The sequence below is a fragment of the Phoxinus phoxinus genome, assembly GCF_949152265.1.
Source record: "Phoxinus phoxinus genome assembly, chromosome: 20".
In the NCBI taxonomy this organism is placed as follows: domain Eukaryota; kingdom Metazoa; phylum Chordata; class Actinopteri; order Cypriniformes; family Leuciscidae; genus Phoxinus; species Phoxinus phoxinus.
Genome location: NC_136895.1, coordinates 23,338,254 through 23,357,884, shown reverse-complemented (window position 1 = coordinate 23,357,884; position 19,631 = coordinate 23,338,254). Strand labels below are relative to the sequence as shown.

The following is a 19,631-nucleotide window of genomic DNA, read 5'->3' as shown; positions in this document are numbered from 1 at the left end:
TAGACAACAACTGAGATCTAATAAGGTTGTGTGATAAGGTGATGGATATAACCACTGAAGTATTTACGGTAGTTCTGTGTGGTAGGGTGAATACGGTAGTTTCCGGTCCAATGCCCCCTTTATGAATGGAGTAGGGCTAGTTCAGTAGTAATGGCGGCGCGCACGCTGAACAGACAACGCCAGATCGGCTGCTGATATTTCTGTCTTTGAGGTAAATCAAACCCTCATTGATTGTATTCGTTTTTAATGTGATATTTTGTACAATCATGTGTATTCAAATATTTTGTGCAGATTGTGAGCATACATTCCTGAATTGTAAAACAGTTGTCATAAGCTGTAGTTGTTGAGAGAGACAACGCCAGATAGGTAGGAGTGAGTTTCCTTATTGAAAAGGCTGTGTTTGATGTAACTGTTTTTAAATGTGTGATAATCATGTGTATCTAAATATTGGGCAGGCTGAAATGATGGTTTGCTCCTGGTTTGAAAAACAGTTGTTGTAAGCTGTTTCCAGGTAACGTTATGTGATGTATGGTTGAAATGTATAGGCTAATTAATGTATGTTTTTTTGAGGAATGTTGTTTTTAAATGTTTTGTTTGTGAATGTCGTGGCACAAATAATAAGGGTGTTTTTCTGGCTCTATTTTAGGAGTAAGTCTTTGTCACTGTTTTGAATCACTGAAATTCAGTGAACTTATTGGACATCTGCACTGATTTATGTGTATGAATCCTTTTAAACTTATCAACTTACTACCATCCAAGCCTATTTATTTAATAGTTGTCAATAAAATGAATTGAAATAACAACTGGATTGGACATTTTAATGTACACCATTGATAGGCTTTACAGTTGTATTTTGAAAAGTCACAGTAATAGAGCAAACTTTTTTTTATTTTTTTAGAATTATTTTGTTCTGTCAGTGTCCCTTATGTTACATCATTAATCCAGTAGATGGAGACAAGTGACTGTGTTTTCACTTTCTCAGCAACCATCTCCTCCATGTCTGTTGACTTGAGACTCTGAACTGAAGAAAACGTTTCTGGCGTTGCACCGATGCTCAGTGTTTTAAAAATCCCATAAACCTTTATTGAGGGAGTCAAAACTTTTGAACAATATTTGAAGCAACATGTTAAAACATGTTAGCGATGTGCTAATCGTGTTAGCAAGATGTTAAAACTCGCAAGCAATGTGTTAAATCATGTGAGCAACAATGTAGGCTACTAATGCTAAAAACATGCTAGCAATGTGCTAAACCGTAGACTATGTTAATGATGTGTTAATATGCTGGCTAATATATCATTTTATTGATCTTAAGTAAAATCTTTAAACTTCAAGTTTGAAATTTTATTTTGAACATTCAGACAAGGGCTCTCTGTCAAGTCAACTTCAAAGTCTGTTCACAAACTTCACTCATAGCCTATAGTTTTATTATATTATCAAGCACTACAGAATTATTTAGATATAATCTCTTTTCAAACCCTGTTTTGGTTTGTTAACCAGATGAGACACATATGAATCAGTTTGTAGTGGATTAATTGATGGTCAGGTTTTTGTGAAACAAGTTTAAGATATCGTCATTGTTATCTTCTATATCCGTACCATATCTCTGAACCATATATCCAAATTAGTAACCTGCTTATAAGAAGCTTCCAAGAACAACAAGCAAAATGAAGATACCCCTCGCACTTTCATTAATTATCAACATGTTGTGCATAATAAATAATCCTCTAAAAACACAATAATTGAAAATGGATCTTGTTTTGAGATTTTTTCATTAGGCCTAGTTGCTCACTGCAACTTCTTGAAGTTTTACCAGTTTTATTTTAGGAACTATATATATGAAATATGGTCACCATGTTTATGAAGCACATGACTAAAGTTCACACATTTGTTGGTGTGATCATGTGAAGCGCAGTTTCATCTATTTCTATTAGTTTCTGAACTGTGTCATTTCACACTGAATAAATATTTGTCACTTTAACGCTCAATGTGCTTCAACTTGCTACAGAAATGTTTGACTCATTTCCAGCAACAACCTCATCATAATTATTTTAAGTATTTTTAGTATAATTTTGAAATGGCAGTACAGCGATGAAATCAGATAACATGGTGTATTGATATATGGTCTACTATATGGCATTTACATGGCAATAACAGTGCAGTATTTTCTGCAATAGACTATTAAATGTTAGGCATTCTCTTTTTCTTATTTTTTCTCACTTCTCACTTTTCTCAGAAGCAACATCCTGTAGAGCATTTTGACAGTGTATTTCAGTAGCAGACAGCCTGTATACGCTGGCCTTGTTTGGAGCTGATATAAACTGATCTCCCAGCTTCCAAAACCAAAAACCAGACCATCAGAAATCACATAATGCACTTCAGACCAAAAACACCTTAGACTGGATTTGTCAGCAGGGTAGAAAATGTTTTAGAAATGTATTTGATAGGCTATAATTGGAGTGTGTGCTTTACATACTGTGCTCTCAGATCATCTTCTAGGGTGGATATAGGCGAATATAGGCTACAGTACAAATATAATCAAATTATTTCACAATTCTTTATTTTCTGTACAAAAATCCTGAAGCTTGTTAAAAGGCATCATCATCATCACGCCCCCTAGTGTCCTGATGTGAGAGTGCCTGATTCCTCACCACTAACCACTCGGTGAGTTGCACAGTTTTGAAAACGAACGTTAAGGGTTGTTTTAAGGACATGTTTGAACATGGCCATAGACTCCCATTCTAAGGCGGTCATGGGCAATTCTAAAATGGTCAAAAAGTCGAGACACCATTGTCAAAATTTCTTTGTCCACCACTCTTGTTCATCCAAAACAAACTACAAAATAGACTCAAAGTGTTAAATACCGGAATGATCTTTTAAGGTAGGCTAATTGTTATAACAGTGAAAAGCCTTATGTGTTCAACACCTGGAGCTCCAGCTGTGTCATCTGCAAAAAAACCTGTCCTTTTTTACAACAGAAACAACACATGATGAGATGTACAAGGTCCTTAGGCCTAAATTACTGTGAGCCTATAGGCTACTTAGACAATAATAATAATCAAATAACAATTCCAAATAAATGACAAGATGACTGTTTGAAGATGTATGTGCATCAACAAAGAGACTAGACTAGGTCACAGGGGTGAGCTTTAAACTGATTTCTACGTAGAGGTTTGTTTTGACATTGACTCTTATAGCCTAACCCTGAGCGGCAGGGATCACTGGTGATCCTGGATTACTGTTTTGTTAATTTCATTACTAGTTAAAACATCACACTCTTACTTAATCTGGACAATATTAGATTTATTATAATGGTTTAAAACTCCAGCTTCGATATTTGACCACTGTTTATAATTAAACTGGTTTGCAGTGACATTAATTTCTTAATTTATGCTAGGAGTGCAAAATAATTAATCTGTAACGTTCGTTATTTTGAATAGAAATCATCACTTATACAGCAGCCATTCATCTCATCTCCGGTTTATTTGTGTTCATATACATACAATATCCACGATCCGCGAGGGATATTAGTCCAATGGTGCGCACATTTGGAGAAATAATGAATTATGACATTTTTTTTAAATATTTTATAATGCAGAAACACATTTCTATTAAAATATAATTGAAATAAGCGATCAAGAATGCTAAAAACAGCTAACAGAGCTAGCGATGACTCTACTTTTGCTGATTGAGTAACCCCAGAGTGCATGGACGATGGGGCGGGGCGACACTTTATAAACCAACAATTTCATTGGTTTATAATACAGCAATCTTATTGGAGAAGACACTTGAGGCATGAGCATGCGCATTCCTTTATGTACGAGTTTATGAATGATCTTCTACGCAGGCCGTAGGCTACTACGCATGGCGATTTCAGTAACGATCAATTAAATAATGTTTTTATTAACTTAATACGAGTTACAGTTAATACGACTTAAGTTACTGTACAACAAACAATCCCTTCAAGGCAGACCGCCGTGTAATATAGCTACGTGCTGCTAAATCTGGGGAACGAATTCTTCATTCGTGGCCACGATATACAGTAGCCTATAAGTTATCTAGGTCTATATCAATTGAAGTCAAGTCAAACACATTTGTATAGCGCTCAATTCACATCGTTTTATAGCAGCTTTACAAAAAGTTATATAGGCCTAAGCATTAATATTGAGCAGTTTTAGAGCTGGGCGATATAAAGAAATATGTTGCTGATATAAATGATAGGCTACAATGTTTTAGATTTAGCTAAATTATATTTAATAATTTACCCAGCAGATAAGTCAATGGCACTTTAAGTGAGCAATGATCATGACTGCATTAAATTACTAGCATTGCAAGGAGAGATAGCCATAGGCTGAGATAGGCTGATAGCCATAGGCTGAGACAAAATTTTCCGAATGTCATGCAGGGCTGCGTAATTTTACATCATTCATTTATGCTTCTTCATTTTTCTATTAGGGTTGGTGAATAAAAACAAACTCGGAATTTTACACTATATAATGATAATTCACTGTATTTCAGACACAGTTCCGAAAGTGACAAATAAGACAATATAGGCTACCAATTAATAGGCTACAAGCCCTGGCCATTGTTTTTTTTTGGTACAATGGGAATTTAAAAACCTGCAGTGCTGAAAAGTGAAGAAAAAAAAATCTACTAAAACTGATATGTCGATCTATAGCAAATATTATTATTTATGTGCTCAATTTAAGTAAGTAGACATAAGTAACTATTTGAAGTAGGCTACTGTTAGGCTATAGGCCTATGCACAGATTTACAGCGGTGATTTTTTTTTTTTAAATAGTTAGGCTACAGCTATGCCAGTGTTAATATTTGAAACTATTTTTCACAGGTAAACAACAAGGAAATATGAGTTTGCCATTAAACATTTTATTTGCACTTTGTGCCAAAAAATGCAAGCATTGGAGAACAAATCTCGTTAAAAAAATCAACAAAAAACAGTCGTGCTTTAAAAAAAAAAAAATGTAACGTTACATTTACAATTTAAAATCAGCTGCTTGAGTTCGGGTTTGTCCGATGTCTTTCCTTTAATACAGTGATTTATCATAATTTGCGTAAAATCCAGAGTTTGAGCTGATACACCGACCCTGATGGAAATATGAAAACAACTCTATTAAAGTAGGCCTACACTGAGGTGCTGTCACCAAGCGTTCGTATAATAAGACTGAAGATAATATATGTATTACTCTTGTATAGTGGGGAATGACATAGATTTAGATGACCAAGCAAATAATACAGGCTATTATGGCTGATTTCAAACAAAAGAATAAGGATAAAAGAATAACGAAGATTAAGTCTCTCACTGGCGGAAGTGTTAAATGTTGGTCGATTTACACTAATGGGCCATTTCTCCTCGCCAGACATTAGTCAAAGACTGTAAATGGCTTAGTTAATGGGCAATAAAATATATAAGCATCTTATCAGCCTTTTCTAAAACTTCTCCAAAGCCTCCCATGATATGACCTTATAATAGGCTTCATAAAATGCATACTTTTAGTGATATCATCCTCAGATTTAAAATGAAGCATGACCACACTTGTAGCTACACTTTAGTTGTGGTTATAAGTTGATATCCTACATTCAAAAAAATATTTTAAACATTTAATAAATATATTCTTAATATTTGTTGTTTTTGTTTTATGTTTGACCTTATATATCTCAATATTTATAACAGTTTGATGAATTTTGAGTCTTGAACTGTAAACTCTAAAGGATTGGCTTTCTAAATATATGTTGGTTATGTGTCTATTCAGAATGAGTTCTGAGCAGAAATCTTTTTATTTTGGCTATGTCATGAATGCATCACTTGCCAAAATTGAGGGTGACGAGGAAGATATACAGATTCATACTATATATATATATATAACATACGTGTTTAGCGGTCGCAAAGTCATTACTCATTCAAAATAAGTATCTACTCAAGAGATTATGTGATTTCAGACGCAGCCCATGGCTCAAAGAATCCTTCAAATTGAGATGTTCTTCGACTGAGATTTATGACATGGCAGCTGAGATATGCACCCGCTTGAGAAAGAGAAGCACAGACACATCTCTGATGTGCTTTTAAATATATACGTCATTAATAACTAGTTGTTCAGTTCGGTTCTGTATATACTGCATAGAATTTGTGTAAATGCAGTAGTCACTTCCTAAAAAGTTAATACAATTGTATAATGTGATTGTAGCTCCTGTAAATGACTGAACTGTGTGTAAGCACTGAATGGTGAATTGACGACTGAGTTTAGCTGCAGTGTGTACGTAACGTTGAACGTAAAACAAAACAAACTTAGCATGAAGAATTGGATTAACGTCTCGTGACGACACCTGCGTACACCACCTCTTCCTCCTGTGTAACAGTCTGAAAGAAAACACAAACACAAAAGAGACAAATGCTTAAGTATCATAGTGAGATGTTTTTCAAGAACAGTGCTTACCACTAAAGAAAACCAAAGGAATCCTCCTCATACTACAACAGTCATAAAAACTACATTTTAAACGCACATTTTAAAACTGTATTTTAATGCATGCATATTCAAGAGAATCATGATTTTTTTTTTTTACTGTAAATTATTAAATTAAACATTCTTAAAATGTTCACTCTCATGTCACCGTAGACAACAGTCCAATATCACTCTATTGAACATTAAGCTATAATGACCCTTAACCAATTTACTCTCAATTCGGTGTAGTTTTACCACTTTTTGGTTAGTGTTTTCATGCAGGTTTGACTAAAAAGCAATATTTGTAATGAAGGCCAAAATCATTCACACTCGTTCTCTCTCACAGACACAACCATGTCTTCAGTTATTTGTTCCGGAAGTCCAGTTTCCTGTGGAGCTGTGTCTGTTTTAGCCTGCAGAAACACCCTGAGCTATTATAGGCCTAACGGTTTTACCGGTAATGAACCCTTATTTTGTACCTCAGAAATAACACTCTGTTTGTTCTTTCTTACTCCTGTCTCTAGATTACATGATATTTATTTTTCGTTTCTAATGGCTTCAATGTATCTACTCAAATTGATAAATTTTCTTGGATCTAACACACCTGTCTGAATGCCACAAAATGTTGAATTTCCTCAAACAAGCAATGTATTCAATTTATCAGTGCTACGGTTGAGTTAATATCAGTAGTGTCTGTTTAATTTGTTAATTCAGTCTGCCTGTTAACATCAAATTTCCTTCCTGAGTTAAAGGCAGAAAATTCCCACATGTTAACGTTTGCTTTGAATGAATGAGTGAATAATGGAAAAATCCATATTTAACTAAACATGTTTTGCAGACCCCTAGTGTTATCACACTTAGATTATTGTTCTGTGATTTGGTCAGGAACTACAAAGAAGAATTTAGGAAAACTACAGAGGGTTCAGAATAGAGCTGCTCGTTTAGCCCTTTGCTGTACAATAAGGGCTAATGTTAACAAAATGCACGGCAAACTATTCTGGTTAACGGTTGATGGGAGGTTAAAAGCGTCACTTCTTGGGTTTATAAACTAAATTAATGCATGGAAAACTCCTGACTGTTTGTATAGGCAACTTACTCTGAGTTCTAATGTACATGCATATCTAACGAGGCATGCCGTTGTTGGTAAATATTATTCCAAAATCCAGAACAAATTCAAAACAACGTACAGTATAGAGCTATAGTTGAATGGAACTCTCTTCCAGGTCATATTGTTAAAACTCAAAATAATATTGGTTTTAAAAACAAATAAAGGACATTTTTATGTTAGCTTAGCCTATATTAGTAGATAGAGTATATCGTATGTGTGTATGTATATGTGTATGTATGTGTGTATATTTATGTGTGTGTATGTATATATGAGAATTTGTTTTTATTATTGTTATGTGTTTTGTGTGGACCCCAGGAAGAGTGGCGGATGCATTTTGTTGCATCAGCTAATGGGGATCCTAATGGGGATCCGGGCAGCAAATAAAGACCATAGACTGGCATTACACCCTATATAGGTTTGTAACAGAGAGTGAGACTGGAATTACTGACGACTCGTTCAGGCACTTTTACATTCACTAACAGCTATATTACACACTACAACCTTATTTGAAAAAAGCAAAATAGGGGCACTTCAAATGAAAACAGAATTTTAAAACTATTTATTTAATTCAAGTTTTGGAATGTATCAAAGTAAAACAATACAATAGTAAATACATTTTAAATAGCTTAAGAAAGCATTTGCCACTTGCTTTTCTTTGTCCTTTTTTCACGCATGTAGCAGTGATTTGAAAGGGCTCAACACAACACCAATGTTGTAGAACTTGAAACTGAACAAAGCCAGACTTGGACTCAAGTCTACAAGGTTGTTTTTTCTTCAGGAGCATTTGGACACGACCTGGACTCTGACTATGAGCTGGCCTTGACTATTCATAAAAAATATGGTGTTGGACTCTGACTTCAGTTTGAGAACACTGCTAATTAACTACCGGTACATAACATAGCAAACAAGAACTTATTTAAAGAGGGATTAGATACTTTTACTAGCTGGTCAATCAATGAGAGGTTTTGGTCATTAGTGACTGAATCTCTGAGCAGGATAGTACAAACTCAACTACAGACTCAGTGGTGGACCTGAAGACTCACTCTTCCTCATGCAAAGTTTTTAGATGGCAAGCAATAATAATTACAATTGACAAATGAAAACTAATGAAAATGAAAACAAAAACTAGTTAAAATTGCTACTTTGAAATAAAAGTATATTTATGGGGACATTAAGAGTTACAAATGTAATTTTTGTCAATGCAGTCAAATGAGCCTAATGCAGCCTAATTTGAAATATCTTTCCCACGTTCAAATTTGCAGAACTATCTTCAGCTTTCAGTGTTACAGGAAACTCACACTTTTAGCAGCTTTAGCTGTGTTTATTTGAGCAGAAACACCCTGAGCGACAACACATGTACTGTTTTTACAGTTATTTTTGAGTGAAGTGTCAAGATCTTATCTGCTCTTTCTCTCTAGTCATTGTGGACATCTAACCGTAGCTTTTTTTTGCCCTGTTATTGCTCAGAGAGCATGTTTTGTGAGCCAAAGTTGAAGCATTTATGTTTAACCTATAGAGTGGTACGACTACGGTCACATGTGGATAGTTATTTATGTGCCCCTGCATGAGATTTTAGACTGCACAGCAGGGACGGACTGGGGCTAAAAAACAGCCGTGGACTTTCTCCCAAATAGGCCCATCTGGCAGTGGTGGAGGAAGTACTCAAGTTTAGTACTTAAGTAAAAGTACAATTACCCTGCAAAATATATACTTAAGTAAAAGTACAATTACTACATCAACATCTTACTTAAGTAAAAGTCATAAGTACATACTTTTAAATTTACTTTAAAGTATTTTTTTTAAGTAAAAGTACAATCAGTTGTCTCGATGTCTGGGCTGTTCAATTGTAATAATCACAAACAATTTCTTTTGTGTACTGGAAAGGGTTGTTGTGCAAGCTCTCTGCAATACTGACACACTGTAAAAATCTGGTTATTTACTTATTACTCATTAAATATTAATTAAGCTAAGCCAATTATGACATACAATTTATTTTATTTTTACTATACTATTAAGAGCAGTAAAAAAAAAAAACTCAAAAGCACACAGGTGAGTGTTATTCTGAACACTTTAATCAAATTTGTATGACCAGTTTATTCTGCTCAACAACAGTTGCTTTAGTCCTTTACCTTGGCCTGCATGGGGAAAATGTAGCTAAAACTGCATTTGAGGCTTATACTCCATTGATTACAGAAAATCCAAAAGCATTAGGCTAATAATGTATAATAGGGGTGTAACGGTATGCAAAAATCACGGTTCGGTACGTACCTCGGTTTTAAAGTCACGGTTCGGTTCATTTTCGGTACAGTAAGGGAAAGAAATGCAAAACATTAAACTGCTGGTTGTTTACTATAAACTTTTTTTTTAACAATTTGTTTACATTTTTTTAAACACACTTTTTAATTAAATATAATAAATAAAAAAGAATAATAAAAAAAATACTGCTGCAAAGTTCTCCACTAAATAAAATACTCTCAAACCAATATTGGCCATGACACTAGCTAGCGAGAGGAGAGAGAGAGAAAAAATGCCCGACAGGCATAAAGATATTTATGTCCGAGCCCGACCCGAAACCGACAGTTAAAATCCCATTTTTGTTCCTCATACTAATGACACGCGTACGTTTGTTTGTGTGGAAAGCCTGCTTTTATTAAGCAACTGAAAGGCATTTGGAAATGTCAACAGATGATCGCATCAGCGCGCACGGAGCACGCTTTTAACACAGGCGCGTGTTTCGTTGTCACAGCAACATAAACAAATTTCCGCACACAGGAAGACAGATGTTATGGTCATATTTTGCATGTATTTTAATCACATAAACGAACGTTTGCATCAAGTGAAAGCATCAGGCACATTGGCTACCAACATAATAAGCTGTTTTAAGTGTAAAATGTTCAATGCCTTATCGCGCTGATGTGACCGAGCCCGAGCCGAAGCTGAACATATCTAAATATTTGTCCGAACCCGGCCCGTACAGTTGTACAGTGCGCGCTCAAGTGCAACGCGGAGACTTCCGACACTTAATGTTCGTGTGGAAACTCGGAATATGTTCCGCACACAACTAGCCTAATTCACGTGAAAGATTGCATTCATGTGCACCGCACCGAAAGTCCTATACCGAAACGGTCCGGTACGAATACATACCGTTACACCCCTAATGTATAACACATTAGAATGAGACAAAAATAAGCACCAAACTAAATTTGACAAGGGTGAGGTGAGTGCTTCTCTTAAAACATGCAAGCAATGTGTTGTGTTGTTTCAAAACGCGCGCTGAGCGCGTGAGTTCTTTGACCAATCAGATCTCCGATCTGTTTCAACGTGCATTGGCCAGCAACGCCAAAACGTCAGTCAACCAAAAACATTTTATGCAAGAGATTCGGAAGGATGTAACGACACGCATTTTAATAATGTAGTGGAGTACAAAGTACAGATAATTGCTGAAAAATCTACTTGAGTAAAAGTAAAAGTATGCATTATTTTTTTTACTTAAAGGAGAACTCCGGTGCAAAATGAACCTTTATTGGTCTAATTACACATTGTTACCTAGTCAACCGTTATCTGAGATTTGTTTTCATGATTATCGAATGTAAATAGTTTTATCTTTAAAAACAGTTTAGCCTATAACGCTAGTATAACGCTAGTATATGGGGCATGGAGTAATGACAAATACAAATCGCTTGTTAATACCACTAACCAGGCTCAAAATAGCCCCACACTAACACGGTAGCATAATGAGGGTCCCTACATGCAAACCGAAGCATTGAGAACTTTGACAGTGTCCAGACAGTTTAATAAGAAGATATTTTATACATACAGTCAACTTCACGTATATAAGCAGAATCCATCTTTGAAAAACAGACTCGATCAGTCGAACTACGAACCGCCGATCCAAATGCGCTGAACTGTGTAGAATCTCATATGGTCCAGCGCATTTGGATCGGTGGTTCGTAGATCGATTGATAGAGTCTGTTTTTCAAAGATGGATTCTGCTTATATACGTGAAGTTGACTGTATGTATAAAATATCTTCTTATTAAACTGTCTGGACACTGTCAAAGTTCTCAATGCTTCGGTTTGCATGTAGGGACCCTCATTATGCTACCGTGTTAGTGTGGGGCTATTTTGAGCCTGGTTAGTGGTATTAACAAGCGATTTGTATTTGTCATTACACTATGCCCCATATAGCCTACTAGCGTTATACTAGCGTTATAGGCTAAACTGTTTTTAAAGATAAAACTATTTACATTCGATAATCATGAAAACAAATCTCAGATAACGGTTGACTAGGTAACAATGTGTAATTAGACCAAAGGTTCATTTTGCACCGGAGTTCTCCTTTAAGTAAAGTATAGATACGTAAACATTTACTTAAGTACAGTAACGAAGTACAAATACTTCGTTACATTCCACCACTGCCATCTGGCCATTCGCCCCTAGCCGTGCGGTGCACGACAGACTAGTGTCTGGTGTTTGGATGTCCTGATAATGCCAGATAATGCCAGAATACTGTAGCCTATCAGACAAGGTATTCACAGCAAGTAACATCTCAAAACCAATAATAATGATTTGGGTTGTGTTTTTTAATGAAGCCTCGTCCTTCAAACAAAAACAAAACATTTTCAATGCCATTACATCTGCATTGAAAATAAAATACAAATAATGTACTGGCTACAGAAACCCAAAATTACACAAACGTGTAATGATAAAACTAGCTATAATGTAGCCTATACTATAACTTATAACTATTCAAATGTAGCCTATAAGCAAATGAGACAACCGTCAATTGCTGCAGATATGCATCTAAGTTATATTCGTCATTCAAAAAGGGAAACAGACGCTGCCGGCTGCAGATCAAAGCAGTGCGTAGGCCTACTTACCGTTTTGAAAATTAATTTTGAAAAAACACTTTCTTTATTCCACTCTGCTCATGTTAATATTGAAATTTGCGCTGAACACTCAGGTAAGATGACGAAACATTAGAACAGCCTTCTATCTGAACCGTTTTGACTAATATAGCCTACAAATATGCTCGCTGTTTTGCTATTATTCTCGAACACTGACTATTTACTAATCTGAACAGCCAATCAGTTCCCTCTTGCACCAACGGCCCGAGTCCGATGCCGATTCAACATGGCGGAACACACCGGAAAAAACTACGTCGGCCGACGCTCAAAAATGGTCAGACGCAGGGGCAGACTGGCCATCTTTGTGATCTGGAGAATCACAGAACGGCCGGTACTCCAGGACGGCCGGCGGGCCGGCCCGCCACCCGCCACGCACGCAGTCATCACCTGTTTTTTTCCCTGTTAACGCGGCCTCGGCCTCGGGTAAAAAACGGATGAAAAGGGCGGGGCTGACAATCATAGACAGTATGCTGACAATGCGAGAGAATTTTTTTATTTTTTTGCGGAATTTAGATAGTACTGAAGCTGCTAAATGTCGCAAACTAACTGAAATATTTAGCAGCACAGCCAGCAGCACCACCAGTTAAATATTAGCAGCAGTGAAGAAGTGAGCCGGACAGCTGTGCAGCAACATGCCACCAGTGATGATGAGGGACAGAGAGAGATGAACTGGTAGATCCAGGGCAAGTATGGAACATGAGAGGAGAAAGGGAGTTACTTGCTAGGGATGATGTTAGGAAGTGATATTCAGGTTGCTATATTTTTAATGATTACAGAAGTTAAAACAGCTAAACTTCAACATTTTAGCTGTAAAATGCCACATGCAGAAGCTAATATTAAGAAATATGTTGTGCTTTTACTTTTAAAAATGTTGGTAACATTACCGCTTTTTGTGCATTTCTTTTGTAGAACATTGGATCAGCGTAAGTGATCTCTTCATCACGGGTCTGAACTGTTTGAATAATAATGACAGACATGTTAAAACAGCAAAACTGTAACTATTTCTTCAGATGTAACAGAAGTATGAAACACTTGCCCTGTTGATCTGTTTGTCTGTGTTTCCTGCAGATCCAGAAGATCCCAACAGCAGCAACGGCCATCAGAGATCCAGCGACAGCAGAAGAGATCAACACTATCTGAGAGACTGAGACTGGAGGAGGAGAGCGAGTTTGCTGGTCAGATTCTGGAAAGATCAAGAGAAACAATCTGTCAGTCTGTCTGTAGAGGCCAAAGTACAATTCATAGTAATGTGAAGTAAGGAATAATTGACGACAGGCCGTTGAATTTTTAGAAAAATAATGCACACCCGAGTTGAATTATTATTTTTCTAATAATTCAACGGCCTGAAGTCAATTATTCCGCTTATACTACAGTTACCACACCTCGAAATATTGTTCAGATGATGTATTTCAAGACGTTTGTAAAGTTTTTGTCATTAAAACGCTCTTGTATGTAGGACTAATTCCTTGCGCATCTAAACTGCATGCTCCGTTGCTAATTCCAAAACGTCATTTTAGAGTTAGTAACGGAGGTCTGAGCCGCTGATAGCAGACTAAAGGCCACTTAATGCTGGACACACGTAACGACTAGAAACATTCTCTGACTGTGAATGCAGCAGATTTTAAACACCGCTGTGAACACAGACTGAACGCGCTGAACACGCGTGCATGCAGATAAGTATCAAATTACATTCATAACCGGCCTTACAGCAAGTGTGTCCCCGGCTTTATGCAGTTATTAATGCAGTTATGAGAGAGAAAGAAGCATTCGCGTCAATATTAGCCTATTATTTATTTATTTATTTATTTATTTATTCAATTCGTTTTAATTAATTCGTTCATTCTTTTTTTTTCTATTAGTGACAGACTAGCCTAATAAATGAAACACAAAGCCCTTTTAACAAGTATAGGCCTATCAATAAATTTTTATTTTTTATATTATCTGCAGCAGGACTATCAATTTATTGAAATATTATTTTTAATTTTCTATTGATTATATATAGGACTATATATACTTTATTTATTAAAATTAAACTGCATATTTCCATTGATTGTGAAGTTAGACATTGAGAACTGCAGATAAAGCGCATGCGGCTGCAGTTTTCTTGTTATGAATTGTATCCTATTTTCCGTTATTACAGTTGACTACGCGAAGTGATATGGAACTGTAATACGGTTAAGACCTGCCGGAACTACTTTAGCCGTGCGGTTCCCTGAATATAATTGCACACCTCAGAACGTTCGTCAACCAATCAGATTCAAGCATTCAACGGCCCTGTAGTATAATAAGAATTAATGTTAAACAGGTAAATAATTTAATTTAGAAGTTAATGTAAAGGTTACAAATGTTAAATAATACTTAAAAGGTTAAAAGCATACTAGAATGCATGTGCTTATATTGGCCAAATTTGCCCAGTGGCCTCTGTCCATCATGGCCTCCTAATCTTCCTCATATACTGATTGGCTTCATCACTTCTACTCTCCACCAGTAAGCTGGTGTGTGGTGGGCGTTCTGGTGCAATATGGCTGCCGTCGCATCATCAGGTGGATGCTGCACATTGGTGGTGGTTTGGAGATTTCCCCCTTCTATGTAAAGCGCTTTGAGGTCTCAGATAAAGCGCTATATAAATGTAATGAATTATTATTATTATTATAGGATTTGGTAAATATCAGTAAAATAGTGTACTGCCTATTTAAGAATAAACCTACTTCGGCTACATTACGTTGATTCTCATTCAGATCTTGAGAGCGGTGGAAGCAAATGGTTTTCTTACCTGCTAACTGCTATTAGGATTTTTTTATTTCATATAGAATAAGTGTTTTAGTCAGCTCACATTCTCTTTTGTAAATCGGAAACCAAGGAATAAAACCTCGGAGATTTTCACATTTTATTTCAACAACGTTTCTGAAGTGGATTTATTGAACTGTGTTGCTGGGCTGACAATGGACACTGTAGATGGGACTAGCTTTTTGGAATATAGATAGTTATTAGTGTAAGCCATTGCACATCTCAAGATTTCAATCCTCTACACTGTCTCAGTCTCAGATGCCCACAGTCTGTTCACTGACCTTCTGATACTAGTCTGACCAGCTTGAGTCTCCTTTAACATGTTTATGGCGTAAATGTGTTTGTCAGAAAGTGTAAAGAGCTTGCCTGTGTTGTATCTGCCTATTTTTGAGCAAAGAAAAAAAGCAGAAAACAATTGGCCGTATTATGTAACAACGCACAAATATAAAATTGTTTATTGAACTGTTGTATAAAAGCAATATCATACTCATAATTGTGCTGTTGATCTGAATATCGGCTTCGTTACCCTCTGCGTTCTCACTTTCAGACGATAAAGGACTTTGTGGAGTGGTCGGATAAGCTGGAAGATATTAGAGAACCAGAGATGTGAATATATAACAGTGAGAAGCTGCTTTAATGTCAGTGTTAGTCAGTCTCATCACACACAGAGATCAGTGCTTATACACACAGCCCTGATTTTCTCTCATAACAATGAATTCAGATTTAAAATATAATCCACTCATTTTGGAAAAATAAATAAAATATACAAAATCTGAATACAGTGTCTCTTGTTTACCAAGGTTCTTGAGCACCATCTATTATCTCCTAAAGGATTCTCATATCTTATATTAATTTTACACCCTTCCTGACTGATGTATATTATCTAAACGTTGTCCCATTGTTAAGGTGTATTAAAGAGGACTTACAACATTGGCCTGGGTCATTCTGTGTCAAATCAACCACATTTCAGAAACTTTCCCTTCAAATTTTTGATTTTGTTAATTTTTTTTTTTTTTTTCTAAAGACAGACATAAATAGTGATGAAAGCCAAACTATAAAATGTAATAGGGCCTAGATAACTGTAACCCTTTACTGTAAATTTACAGGCATTTTCTTACAGTATTGTACTGTATTTCCATAATACAGTAATAGGCTGTATCTTTTACAGAACAGCTGTAAATATACAGCACTTTTCTGTTTTCATACCGATAAATTAGTAATACAGTATCATACTGTAAAGGCGTTGCATTGTGGGATTGATTTCTTTCGCGCCCAGTTCAGTTCAAATGTGAAGCTGACAGACTTCACAACAGGCAAACTTTATTTGTCAGCGGCGGGACTCAACTGGACAGAATAATGATGTTATCACGATAAACCAGTGGTCTGTGCATTTGTGAGCAGTTTTTAAGCTTTTGTGAGCTTCGGTTCGTGTTTCAAACTAGTTGACTGACGCAGCCGAAAATGGAGGACGTTAACTGTTACATGAAGACGGGAGGATTTGAATCATCTGAATAATCTAACTTGCGCGATGATAAGTGGAGTTTAGAGTTTGAGAAGATGGAAAATATTTCAACTGAGTGATACGGTAAGCCAATCTATTTTTTGCGTTCGCATTTCTACATTGTTTCCACGAATGGTTTGATTTTGTGAACAACAATTCACTCTGTTCCACGTCTATACCAAGTAACGTTAACTTCGATGTCACAATAGGCAACATTTACCATGTCATTTGCGTGACCTGCCTTTAAAATAACTTATATAGCCTATATTATAATTATAATTGTTATTATTTTTTTCGTTTCAGGATTTGTAATCAGTGCTAACGTGTGCGTTAAGATGCTATGGTGTTAATGTTAGTTCTGTGAACGTGCTTTTGAATTGTGTTTAGCTTTTGACCAACACATGAAAACCCATAACGTTAGTCATGTTCCTAACGTGTTTTCAATTGTGATATTCCTGAGTGTCATACATTTGTTTTCTGTAACATCTACATTGACCTCACATTTATCCAGGAATCATGAGGTGGATGCCATGGTCGGTCCTACAACTAGCCTAACGTACTCCTTGCACACTTCAAAGAGAAGTATGGTGTTATCCTTCAAGCATATGTAAGTAGAGATTATTCAACAAATATCATTAATCTGAAATGTGTTTAATGTTTTGGTTCTGTTGATCATGGTTGTGCTGGTCCTTTTTAATAATTGTTTCAGGAATTTGCAACTCCATCTGATGTCCAGCAATCTCTACATTTGCCAAAGAGTGATCAGTGTTCAGTGGGTAAGTTAGTACGATAGGGTTTGATGAAAAATAAACAGTAATTTAATGTATTTTTCAAAGAAAATCTTGACATTGACTGTTGGTCTTCTGTTTTTGAATATATGTTCATGAGACTATTAGTGTCGCAGTTGTCAGAAATTGAAATTCACCCTAAAAAAGAATACAATCCATGTACATTCTTTTAAGAGATTAATATATATTCATTGTGTTTGTTGTAACAAGAAGTTACACGTCTATCGAGTACAGAAGACCAATGGCCAGGGTCAGGATTTTCATAAAATATAAAATTTTGGTTTGATTTTTACTAAACCCCAGAACGTTTGAAATATACAGCACGTCACATACTATCCATTCTGTGATAATTAAGTTTTTTTTTTTTAAAACCTTGATGCTGGTTCCTATTCACAGGCTTTATATAGATGAGCGCAAGCTGGACATTTTTATTTTGTGGTCCAAAAATGAAAGAACCGTATACTGCATTAGAACAATGCCATGCAAGTAAATTATGATGTCATTTTAAATTTTAGGTGAACTAACTATAGGTGAACTACTGTAAGAGTAGAGTAAGTGTCTCTCAGCCCAATGCAAGTATGCCTTCATTTCAAGTAAAAAAGAAGCTGCAAATAATTCCTTTTTTAAAACCATTTTAGATAATCTTAGCAGAAGTCTGTCCCTCCCTTTTAGGCCGTGGGCCGGACCCCGAAATTGTGAATTTCACAGATCCCTGCCAAGGAACTAAGTGATTTGTTTACAGATGGCATGTAAAAATTCTTATAAGTAGTGTAATCATTGTTTCCAACGTTGATGTGTGCACATTTTATGAAGATATCGATTTAAACTCTTACATTTTTAAACGGGCAAATTTGTAGAACTACTAAATCGTAGCGCCAGAAAACGTAAACAAATCACCCGTCTCCTTGACAACCTGTCACGTCTCCCTGACAACCAACATATTTGATACAGTAACTTTGCTCTCTTTATAACGAAATCCTGCGATTTAAATAGTCTTTATATACTTTTTGTCTACACGAGCTATACTATACATTGTGCACTTACCGTCAGAAGACCTCTAAGGTTATTGATCACCCGTGACATACATAGAAATTTGCATAGACCGCATAACAACAAAGCGGGACGCGATTGACAGACGGTGTGCGACAATATTAAGTGCTGTATACATGTTGCTTCTAGGGCAAAAAGCCCAATAACCTTATTTTCTCAAACAAGTTGGGCATCATTTGTTCAGTGTGCCCAGAAATGGGTTAACCTCAACACTGCTGAGAGTTTAATAGCTGAAAAAGCCATAGCAACATTCAATTTAACAGAAACCTGGAGAGCCCAAGATGTGCCAGTTAATGTGGGCTTCCATGGGGAACGCTACATGCTCTTCACCAATAAAGATCACATTGCAAGAGCATGTAGGAGGAGAGAAATGTCAGTCAAAGATACTGAAGGGTCTAAACATTTCATCGATTGTTATTAAGGATGTAGCACTGTCTGATCATTTCTGTATTTTCTTTGATATATTGATCTCTCCTGCCATTGAAGCTAGATCTGTGTCTGTCAAGAAGAGATGCTTAAATGAGAACACTAGTGTACTATTTATGAAGGCTATATCTTTAACACCAAGCATATCTGCTGACTCTGTTGATTTTCTCCTTGATTCTTTTAACTCAAAAGTTAAAAGTGTAATTGATGATATTGCTCCTGTGAAAGTCAGGAAGAGTGGTAGACAAAAAGCACCTTGGAGAAACTCAACAGCAGTGCAAAATATGAAAAGACAATGCAGAAAAGCAGAGCGCATGTGGCGGAAGACAAAACTTGTAGTCCACTATAACATCTACAAAGACACCATCCATGCTTTCAATATGGAATTAGGCAAAGCTAGACAGACTTTCTTCTCAAATATTATTAACAGCAACTTAAACAACACACGCACTCTTTTTGCTACTGTAGAGAGACTGACAAACCCCCCGAGCCAGATTCCCAGTGAAATGCTCTCAGACAGCAAGTGCAGTGAGTTCGCTTCTTTCTTCTCTGAGAAAATCAATAATATCAGAAAGGTGATCAGCACATCCTTGAGTTGCACTGGGGTCAG

The 19,631-nt window shown here is 36.2% G+C and overlaps 2 protein-coding genes across 4 annotated transcripts in view; both read right to left on the bottom strand.

Moving 5' to 3' along the window:
- The window catches only part of LOC306988964 (uncharacterized protein), a 191,620-nt gene that overhangs the window by 139,151 nt on the left and 32,838 nt on the right, over positions 1–19,631 (bottom strand). The gene's annotated exons all lie outside the window — the stretch shown is intronic.
- The window catches only part of LOC306988973 (uncharacterized protein), a 28,600-nt gene continuing 14,629 nt past the window's right edge, over positions 5,661–19,631 (bottom strand). Inside the window, exons 3-6 of one of the 3 annotated variants that reach the window (XM_079594231.1) lie at positions 15,783–15,836; positions 13,506–13,652; positions 13,354–13,421; positions 6,273–6,373 (exon numbers count right to left, since the gene is read on the bottom strand). In XM_079594231.1, the coding sequence (XP_079450357.1) occupies positions 6,320–6,373; positions 13,354–13,421; positions 13,506–13,652; positions 15,783–15,836 (323 nt within the window). In that variant the 3' untranslated portion in view covers positions 6,273–6,319. Of the gene's footprint in view, positions 6,374–13,353; positions 13,422–13,505; positions 13,653–13,673; positions 15,638–15,782; positions 15,837–19,631 lie in introns of those variants that run through there. The other 2 variants (XM_079594232.1, XM_079594233.1) reach the window with 2 other exon arrangements.